Genomic DNA, 10,966 nt, shown 5'->3' with positions numbered 1-10,966 from the left:
ATGCAAGAATTTGCTATGGAAATGGGTTTCAAATTATTAACTTCTACGCCATATTATGCTCAGGCTAATGGTCAGGTTGAAGCAGCGAATAAGGTGGTAATTAATTTGATTAAGAAACATGTGGGGAAGAGGTCCAAAAATTGGCACAAGACTTTAGATCAGGTTTTATGGGTGTGTCAAACCTCCCCCAAGGAAGCCACTAATTCGACCCCATTTCGACTGACTTTTAGTCATGATGCAGTTTTACCAGTTGAGATTTACCTACAATCAACAAGAATTCAGAGGCATCATAAAATTCCATCAGAATCATATTGGAACATGATGCTTGGTGAGCTAGTTGATCTAGATGAGGAGAGACTCAATGTCTTGGAATTATTGAAAAGGCAGAAGAAGGGAGTAGATAAATCTTACAATAAAAAGGTTTAAATTAAGATGTTTCTTCCTAAAGACTTGGTTTGGAAAGTGATCCTTCCAATGGATCGAAAAGATAGGTCCTTAGGGAAATGGTCCCCCAAATGGGAAGGTCCTTTTCAAATTTTGCAAGTATTCTCTAACGGTGCTTATAAGATCGAGGAGCTTAATAAAGATAAAAGAATCTTAAGAGAGAATGGAAAATATTTAAAAAAAATATAAGCCAACACTCCAAGAGATAAAAATAATAACTGAATAGTTGCATGCGAATTGGTTGAAGCCAACATGGTAATAAAAATGTTGTCAACATGGCTTAAGTTCATTACAATGGCCCAAAGGGGAAATAATTAGTACAATTGAAACCAAAAGTCATGAAGAGATAAGTGGAAAAGAGACTAAAGCTAAAAGGGGAGATGAGCCTCCATATGGAGATATTTTGCCTTGTGAAGCTCCGGACGTTTCTCACATAGTGATCTTTTCGACCGAAGAGCTATGAGCTCTACTTCTAATGTTTGTGCCTTTTGAACAAACTTCAAACCAAAATATAGCTCCTTATCCATGGAAGTGTCATCAAACTTCAAAAGCTCATCTTTGTGCTTTTTGGCTTCAGAGATCTTGGCCTACAGTTCCTTTATTTGAGCTTCCCAAGAGGCAATGTCATGGTCATGACTTTCGATCTCCGCCTTATTTTTCGCTTTGGTTTGCTCCAATTCCATGACTTTTTTAGTCAATTCAATAGCCGCATCCAGAGCAGTTGCTTCAGCACCAACCTTTTTCTCAATTTCCTTAATGATTTGGGATAACAGCTTAAGATTAATAAAAATTTGTTCGATCATAATACCCAATTCCATGATGATGTTGGCAACCTCGGGAGAAGCTTCCAGTAAATTGACTTGGTTAAGGAGAGTCTTCAAGGATAAAGGGGAAAAAGGATCAGCCAGCAAGAGTAGGAATAGATCACCCTTAAAGATTTTTTCTTTGATTTTCGAGAGAGCCTCATCCATAGGTTTGCTCGAAGGTTGATCCTCAGATGTTGTAGAAGTGCTAATACTTTTTTCAGATGCACCTTCCCTTCTACTCATCATAGCTTTTAGATACTCGAGAGGTTGATTTTGCTTCAGAGTTGCTATTTCTTCTGAAGAAAGACCCCCAAATGTTCTTTTTAAAGCTTTGATCCTTTCAGGAATGACATCAGTTGGTTGAGTAGCAGTAGTTGGGCCTTGAGGTTGTCCTTCGTTCGTCTCTACATTATCATCCTTGTTCCCCTCATCATTGGTATCCTCCTCTTTGAGGTCTTTGTCTTTCTCACCAACAGGGCCATCATGGAATAATGGTTGGTATTCTTCTTCATCTTCTCTTAGCTCCTCATCTTGGGCATCATCACCTCCCAGAGCATCAGTGTTTGTACCATCGACATTAGGTGAGACACCTTCAGAGTTATGGACTTCTTCATCCACCACCATAGCATCTTTGTTAACTTCAGTTTGGGTTTCCCTACTTAAGTCGATTTCATGATCAGAGACACTGGTATGGGAATGTTGGGTGGTGATTTTTGGTGGTGAAGTCTCATGCTCCTCAGCAATTGATTGGTTAATTTTGGTCATTGAGCTTTTCTCCGAACCTCTTGCAGATGTTGGATGGTAGGTGGGTTCGCCAGCACTATTAAGAAGGACTGGTACAGAGGGAGATTTGGCTGTTGTTTGTGTGGCAGCGCCCTGAAAGCCAAAATCAAAAGATAAATTAGTCAAAGTATTATAAGATAATAAATTGAAAGAAATAAAGTAATGTATGCTTTACCTTGTCCCCTTCGACCCCGGGGCTGGAGTTGTCGCTTTTAACTTGCGTTGCTGCCATCTTCGATATTTCTTCAGGAGTAGGCTCCAGAATGAAAAGAGCAGCAGGTCGTTTTATAACTCTGGCAATTTTTGCCTGAGGCTGACTCGAGGCTTTGAAAACCTTTGGTTGCTTCTTCCTTTTTCTGAGGGTTAGATCTAGGACAGGATATAGATCCTCTTTGTCTGACTCTATCACAACAGGGACCCTAGTTGCTTTTGTTTTGATTTTTTGAAGAGTAAGGGGAGGTTTTCGAGCAACTTGAATGAAAATATCAAAGTGTTAGTTTTACCATTATACATCACAAAAGTAATGAGCAAAGTGAAGGTGTACCTTTAGGGTCATGCTACTTCCCTCAGCCTTTGCTACGACTGATTTCTTGACTGTTGGTTTTTTGGGTGGAACTCTAGTAGCTAAAAGAAAAAAAAACATAACACTTATTAAGAGTCAAGAGTAAATATCCTAATAGAGAGATGTGGTTCCAAAAACCTCCCACTCCACACCTTCATATATATATATATATATATATATATATATATATATATATATATATATATATATATATATATATATATATATATATATATATATATATCTGTGTGTGTGTGTGTGTATATATATATATATATATATATATATATATATATATATGTGTGTGTGTGTGTGTGTGTGTGTGTGTGTGTGTGTATATGTCGCATCCGCGAAAAACAACCGGCGGGCTAAAACAAAAAAACAAACAGAGCCGCCACTGCGCGTTATTTATTCCAAGATAGGGAAAGGAAACGCTCAGAGAAACCTGGAAAAAGCATGGTCTCGCGACCAAAGAGAAAGGGTAAGGGAGTCGGTTACGCAAGGGGAAGGTATTAGCACCCCTCACGTCCGTCGTACTCGACGGGATCCACGTTCTAAAAGAAAGAAAAGGTTGCTAAAACACCACACACACGCACCGAAGACAACACAGGTGGGGTTAAGAGGAAGAGAGCTCGATAGGACATCGCATCCTATGCCTACGTATCTCGTCTGGAACGAGAATCAGAGCTGCCGTAGTTCGGTTCACGCACGCCAAACAAGACACACACACCCACAGGCAAACATGGAGCCTGAATGCCAATCCCTGGACTTACATCAGCATCCGAACCAAAACACACACAAGAAGGCAAACGTGGATCCCGAACGCCAATCACTGGACTTACATCGGCATCCGAACCAGACACACGCACACTGGAACCCGAATGCCACTGGATGGACTTACATCAGCTTCCAAGCACACAACAACCAAACAAGTTAATAGGGAGTCGGGAACTCGAGCCTATAACTGTCAAGCACACACACAAAAAGAAAGAAAAGTGCCCGGAGAGACCTCGCACGGTCTCCTGCCTACGTACCTCATCTGGCATGAGGATCAGGGCGACGTAGTTCCCCTGAAAGGGAAAGAAATTCTATCCAGAAACCAAGGGGAGACACACTACCAGGGAGCTGTACTCGAGCCTAGTGTTATCATGCATCATTGCCCTATGTTGTGGTTTCTACCTACTTGCACAACAGCAAGCTAATCCTATCCAGGAAGAAAGCAAACATGCAAGCATCAACAAAACAAAACAAACATTTCCAGCAAATATTCACAAAGCACACACTATATCCAGTCAGAAGTGGGCTCAAACAAAGGGTGGACTGCCGAGGCAAGTCATCTGTACAAGGGTAGGGTTAGCTCTTAACCTTGCCATTGAGGGGCTAAGGTGAAGCAGATGAAAGGTGAGTGAAGATTAGACTTCACAGCTCTTATCCCTGGCCAGGGAGAGCTTCAGACAAAGGAGCGTGGGTCCAGAATGGAGGGACCCTTCTACGCTCAAGACTCTAACACAACTGTACAAAGTACAAGATCTTGGGTTTGTGCCCCAATGCATCTACACAGTGGTTTGAGCAGAGGGACGACTCAACAGAATAGCGGGGGATAGATTGCATATCCCTTGGGTTCCGCCAATTGCCTCATAGAGGTCTTTACCTGCTTGGCACAAAAGTAAACAATCACAATCATCGCCTCTTAAGGAGGACTTCAGACAGTTGCCTGGCTAAATAACAAGCCAGGTCTTCCAGACTACATGAAGACAAGAGAGTCTACCTCAACTGGTTTATACAACCAAGCAGCAGCAAGCAAGTTCTTAAAGAACTGTAAGCGACTAAATGTACCTGAAATCAATCAAGTATCATCAGTACTCAGACAAACCAACAATAAACAGCAAAAGTCAATCTATACAGACAACACAAGTTAATGCACATAAGTGCAAGCCATGAGCCCAAGCTCAAGCATCAAACCCTACAACACAAAACCAATGTTAGTTTACAACATCAAACAAACTCAATTTACAACTCGAATTTTTCTCCTTAAGCCTTTTGCATTTCAACCTGAAAATCCAAACCAAATGTGAGAAACTAGACCACTAGGCCAAGCCTAGGGTCCAAAGGAGATAAAAAATCCTAAACAGCAAGTGAAATTTATCCAAAATCACATTCAAACAAATTAGAAACAAATGCAATTGGTCCCATGCTCATACCATTCACCATTATCATTTTATGCACAAAATAGCATCAAACATGCAATTTGCAACTTCAAATGACCAAACAGAACTATCTCAATCAAAAGCATACCAAAACATCTCAATTAATTCCACAAAAATTCACACCTAAACAGGACACATTCAATGTATAGCATGTCAATTTTCAGCTCAATTGGACAAGAGGAAGTAGGTCAATGAAAATCAAGAAGTCCAGACACATTTATACAAGCCAATTCAAGGCATCAACACAAGCATCAAATTCCATAAATCATAAAATAGTGACAACAATTAAGAAATGAATGGGATCAAAACCACAATGACCTATAATGTGTCTAAAATGCTCACACCAAATTTCATCTTCATCCAATACACTATGAGAATTTCACAAATGAATTACCAACATGTGTCACACAATGTTACCAAATGAGCACACAGGGAAGAAAATTATAAATCAATTAGAAAATGCCATCAACAATTCCAGAACAATTCTCATGTAATCTTGACATATCAATGATCATCCACACAAAATCTCAGCTCAAATCAACATCTCTAGGCATTTTAAATAAAATCAGGAAGTTGACCTAGCTTGGTGTGACACAAATTGTCACACCTTAATTCAAAAATTCATATCTAATCAACCAAGTATCCAAAAATCACAAACCACACATGAAAATCACCATCAACATGTCCAGAACAAGCACAAAAAATTTCATCCATTTATTTGCAAGCATCATCATTTCATGAAGGATTTGGCAAAACATATGCAAATGTGACACATACAATCAAACCTTAGGCCAATTAAATTTCCACACGTGCAAAAATTTCACAAAAATCATAATTAAATTCTTCACATCATCATGAGAACAATGCAAAAAATTTCACAAAATTTGGATGAAAAATGAAGCCTCTATGAATTTTCTAAGATCATGTAATCAAATGAAATAACCAAAGAAAATGAAAATGAAATAATAATAAATAAATTCAGATAATGGCATGATGGTAATATTAAAGGTACTGAGCAAAACGACGTAGTTTCGCTTAGAAGCAGTGGAGCGCTCTGATTGGCTCATGCTGGCGCCAAACATGAATTCAAACAAGGCAAGGGGAAAAGAAGATCTGAGCGCGTTTTGGAAAGGTTCTTCATCAAGAACAAACAGAAATTTCCAGAAAATCATAATCTACAAATCTTAACCAAAACGCACAAACCTATAACCGTTGGAACCGTCTTTCCACAAGGATTCAAGATATGTAACTCATTTGCCCTAACTCTAACCATGGACACGGGATCGATCTAAAGAAGGAATGGTCACAAAACTTAAAATCGCGATTACTCTCTCCACACTCAATCATTTCACAAACCACAAGCATCATGTTCATCTACAATCAAAGATCTATAAAACGCCTATAATATTGCAAGCAATGGTGAGATTCGAAAAAATACCTAATGATGAAGGCAGTGCTTGATCTTGAGGTCTCAAGGTGTACAAACCAAAAACAGATGTAGATGAAGGTTGAGGAAGTTGAACGCAATGGCTAGTTTAGCTCCAGCACGATCCAGATGCAAGAATTATCAAATCACCATTGATGAGCACAACATGAACAGTCACGATTTTGAAGATTTTGGCATGAATCTTGATGAAACAGATCAGCACCATCACATGTAGAGCACGAATCAAAAATTATCCAATTTGATGAAGAATTGGTGAAGTTTGGATCAAAAATGCTTGATGAGATTTGAGAGGATTTTGAGAAAATGGAGGGAAAGTTTGTTAGATTTCTGGGAATGTGAAATGTGTTAACCAATTCTGTTATGATTAAGGTTAAATACTCACTCCTTAATCCTCCTCTTAATCACAATTACCAAACATGAGTTGGATTAGCATAATGTGTTTTCTAAGTGCAAGGGCAAAATGGTCCATTCCTAATTAAGCCATGTGACAACAAGATGACAGCTCAAACAACTTCTATTTGACATTTGGAGTGTGTTGGCATTGGTCTCATGTCCAAATTCCTTGTATTGCTCAAATTCACTATGCCATGCCAAAAATACACTTAAGTCCACTTGAAATTTGACTTTTTGCATTGACCAATTTTGATGAATTTGGACCATACACCATGAAAGTACATGTGAAATGGAGTTTGCTCATAAAAAGATCATCCATTTTGGACATTCCATGTGAAAGTTATGCCACTTTGATTATAGGCATTTTTGGAAAATGAATGGACCATAACTTGTCAACCACACATGGGAATTTCAAGTTCTTGGACTTTTTGGAAAGGTGAGAACAAGATCTACAACTTTTATGTTGAACAAAATTTCATTTGAAGCTTTTTTGGACATGTAATTTTGTGGTGAAAACTTTCCATTTTTGGAAACTTCCATTACAAGTCACTTTCTATTTTTGGCAACTTTTGTCCTGACTTTATTTTCTTAATTCTTGAGCTTTGACATGTCAAATGAAGCTTGTTTCAACATGAATGAAGTGTATCCAACTCTCTCCCACCTCCAAATCCATAAAATCAAGCATAGTTGACCACAGTTGACTTTTCTGATTGATAGATGAATTTGGCAAAGCACTGATCAAGTTGAGCCCCAATCTTCTGATGAAATGGCTCAAGGATGAAACCCTAGCCTCCATAAGCTCAATACAATCATGAAATGATCCCCATATCCATTGTAGACCCCATCTCCTTCACAAGCCCTGACTGGCCCAATGCAGATGATTAGGGTTGACCAGTGGTCAAAACCCTAATCCCAAGGTATCTGATCAATCTCTTGAACCTCTGGGATGATATCAAAACCATGATGATGATGATGTATCATTTCCACCAAGATGAAGACCAATCTCCTTGAGAAACCCTAATTTGGACCACAACCCTCAGATGGCCAATGATCAGTCAATAAAACCCTAGGCTTGCATCTCCACCTCTTATCTTCTGACCAAGACTTAGGAGGATGACTTGCACCATGTAACCACATGATATGCAATATGCAATGACTAATGACCTAAAAATGATATGCCACATGTTAAGCTAGTCCCAAGAGAGGAGGGCAAATTTTGAGGTGTTACAATATATATACACACACACACAAACATATATATATATATATATATATATATATATATATAGAGAGAGAGAGAGAGAGAGAGAGAGAGATGTATATATATATATATGATTCGATGCGAACATCTTCGATTCGTATATGAAGATGACCTTTGAAACTGTCTAAAGTGTGCCTTGTCGCAACCATCCGCTGGGCTTTTTTCTATGATTGTTGTCGAAGGATTTTTATAGAATCACCACAGATAAACCAGTCTGGAAATTGAGGGGCAAGGGTCACTCCAAAATCAATGCTTGGCAGTTGAGGAAATTTAAGAGGAAACATTTTGAAAGCCATTTCATATCATTTCTCGGGAGGAACGTACAAAGGGGGATTTTTAAGTTCTCCATTTTCTTTGAAAAAAATTCCTTTACCATGACAGTTGCCTCATGGATGGTTCGACTAAGATCATCAAGCCTATAGGCAGTTTTAAGGTAGTTTTGGAATGCCTAAATTTCTTTGATATTTGTGTAAGTACCTTTCTGGATTTTTTCTTGTATAAAGAGGAAAGCTTTGTTAAAGTGTTGAGTGAACAAATGAGCGTCATAAAATTCTTCAACATAGTATTGTGACCACCATTTCCCAAATTCTGGAGTGCAAAGGAAACTTGGCTCGAAGTTAATTGGAGTAAGGTGTGTCCTGCCAGTATATTGAGCTATTTGTTTGAGAGTGGTGGTTTCATTGTGGTTTGCGTTATAGAGAATGAGGGTGTTTTTTCTGACGTAGAGCATTTTGGGAGAACCTGGATCAACCCAAATTGTCGAGCCACGAGGTTGGGCTGATAAGCAATCAGGGTGACCTGACTCTTCGACGGAATTAACCTAAGAGTTATTAGTTTTGGAGTTAGAAAGGCTTCCCGGGTTAAAAGGGACTCTGTTTCTTAGTTTTTGGTGGGAGATGGGAAAGGTCTTGGAACCATTCTGGACCATATTGTATGGCTGCGAAAGGGGCCATGTTCGACGTGAACTCATGACGTTTTGCAAACATCATGACATAGCTCATGAATGTTGGTCAAAGGTCTTTTCCTTCATCACTTCGGGTTAACTAAGCCAAACGAATTCCTTCAACCCTCCTATTTTTGACTTCCTTAGCTTCTTCCTCGACGAGGTTTTTGTTAGGAAGACTTGCCTCGAAGGTGGCATTTAGCCAGGGTTGCAGCAACCAGAAAGGAGGATATTTTCTTTCTCTCTTAGATTCTTAAGTTGAGTAACGCCATCACTCAACGATTCGTAGAGGCTGGCCAGGATCATTTCGCTCAGACAGACGTCGTGACCAGAATGAAGTTGGTTCTCCAAAGTGAGATACTTCTTGGCAACCTGGAGTAACTTCAAGCAAAATACACAGTGGGATAACCATAAATCCAAGAAGGCAATGTGTTCTATGTAGGAGACGGTGTCGGTATCTTTGTCATGATAGTGTGCTATGTGGGTCGAGTAGGCAGCCCTAGAGGTGGAGAAGGCTATGGAGTCATCAGATTCTACATTTGGGTCATAAGTATTCCCAGTTGGTTATAGCCCTGTGATAACGGCTATGTCAAAGAGAGTGGGTTTTGCCATTCCACGAGGGAGGTGGAAGGTATAGTGAGTATTATCCCAGAAGTACAATGAGGAAACTAGTAAAGTCGAAATGTAATCCAGTTCTACCTTCGATAGCATGATGAAGTCATAAATTCCCATGTCCTTCCAAGTTTGAGATTTAGTTTTTTCTATCTTGTTTAACTAGTTTAGATAGACAGTTAGGTCTTTAAATGAGGGGGTCGCTCGAAAGACTCTAAAGTTATTGTTCATAAACCTTAAGTCTATAGTTTCATCTGTTAAAGATTGGGATTCCTCGACAGTAGTAGCCTTTTCAGCCCTAAGTCTTTTTGCTTAGCCTATTGGTTTACATTTATGATAAGTGGGGGAAAAGTCCCTAAGTATGCTAGGTTTGACATTCAGATTAGGTAAAGGTCCAGACAAAGCATGATTTTTTCTAGAGGCAGTTATGGAACGGAGAAAGTCGGCCTGATCACCGATACAACAATGTCGACCTGGATACCAAAATAAATGGTAACACAGGGATAATCACGGCCTGAACACCACATATCCGCTGGGGATTATCATTCCTTTCTTTTTTATGCTTTTCTTGAACCCCGAGATTTCTGATAATCGCTCTTTTTTCATTTTCTTGAACCCCGAAATTTTCTTTCGCGCCAATGATCCCCGATCACTGCATTTGAACCCCGTTCTCCTATTTGCCAAAATAATGAACCCCATTCTCCGGTTTGAACCCCAGTCGCCTGACGATAACTTGCGATCGCCATTGTGAACCCCGATCTCCAGAAAATGTCGCAACATTTCCCTTTCTCCATTTGGACCCCGCTCTCCAGAAAATGCCTCAACATTTCCCTTTCTCCGTTTGAACCCCAATCTCCAGAAAATGTCTCAACATTTCCTTTTCTCCATTTGGACCCCGTTCTCCCATCTCTCGTGATAATTCCGCTGGCAACGTCGGAAATAACACCAAACCACTCTGAGGGCGACATATCAGAGGGTACACCTTCACAAAAGGAAGGTAGCATGTGCATCTCTTCTTCATAAGACACCCATAACGACTTCCACTGGCCTCAGCCAAAGTCTAAGGTGACACATGAACAGAAGACAATCCTACGGACCTCATCCTGGATATAATCTTCAACTCCAATCTCTATTTGGACCCCGATCTCCAGAAAATGTCTCAACATTTCCCTTTCTCCGTTTGAACCCCAAAATCGCGTTGATCGCGTAATATCCTTTGATTTCATTTCCATCTCCGTCCGGCGGAAAAAAGTTTCATCCAGTATCGCACTACTGGAAAACATTGCTAATCTGACATCCAGATGCTAAACTCCTCAGAATAACCCCTTCAACCAGACACTAACTAATGACTGGGAAGAAACTCGACGTTTACTGGACATCGAACAATGATGTTTACCTGACACCGAACAAGGATGTTTACAGGACATCGAACAAGGATGTTGACAGGACATCGAACAATGATGTTGACAGGACATCAAACAATGATGTTGACAGGACATCAAACAAGG

General features: G+C 39.8%; 1 protein-coding gene and 1 pseudogene across 1 annotated transcript; one reads left to right on the top strand and one right to left on the bottom strand.

The window, feature by feature from the left end:
- On the top strand, positions 1-426 carry LOC127137374 (uncharacterized). The gene has a single exon (XM_051063842.1). The coding sequence runs from the start codon at positions 1-3 to the stop codon at positions 424-426; it is 426 nt and encodes a 141-aa protein (XP_050919799.1).
- A 605-nt stretch (positions 427-1,031) lies between these two features.
- LOC127137373 (uncharacterized) overlaps positions 1,032-10,966 on the bottom strand; it is a 33,173-nt pseudogene continuing 23,238 nt past the window's right edge.

Source organism: Lathyrus oleraceus, chromosome 4, assembly GCF_024323335.1.
Source record: "Lathyrus oleraceus cultivar Zhongwan6 chromosome 4, CAAS_Psat_ZW6_1.0, whole genome shotgun sequence".
In the NCBI taxonomy this organism is placed as follows: Eukaryota; Viridiplantae; Streptophyta; class Magnoliopsida; order Fabales; family Fabaceae; genus Lathyrus; species Lathyrus oleraceus.
Note: the sequence above shows the minus strand (reverse complement) of the source record. Positions and strands in the feature narration are given on the sequence as shown.

What these genes read in the sequence shown, in the direction of transcription:
- LOC127137374 (XM_051063842.1), top strand. Translation starts at nt 1, where the DNA reads ATGCAAGAATTTGCTATGGAAATGGGTTTCAAATTATTAACTTCTACG.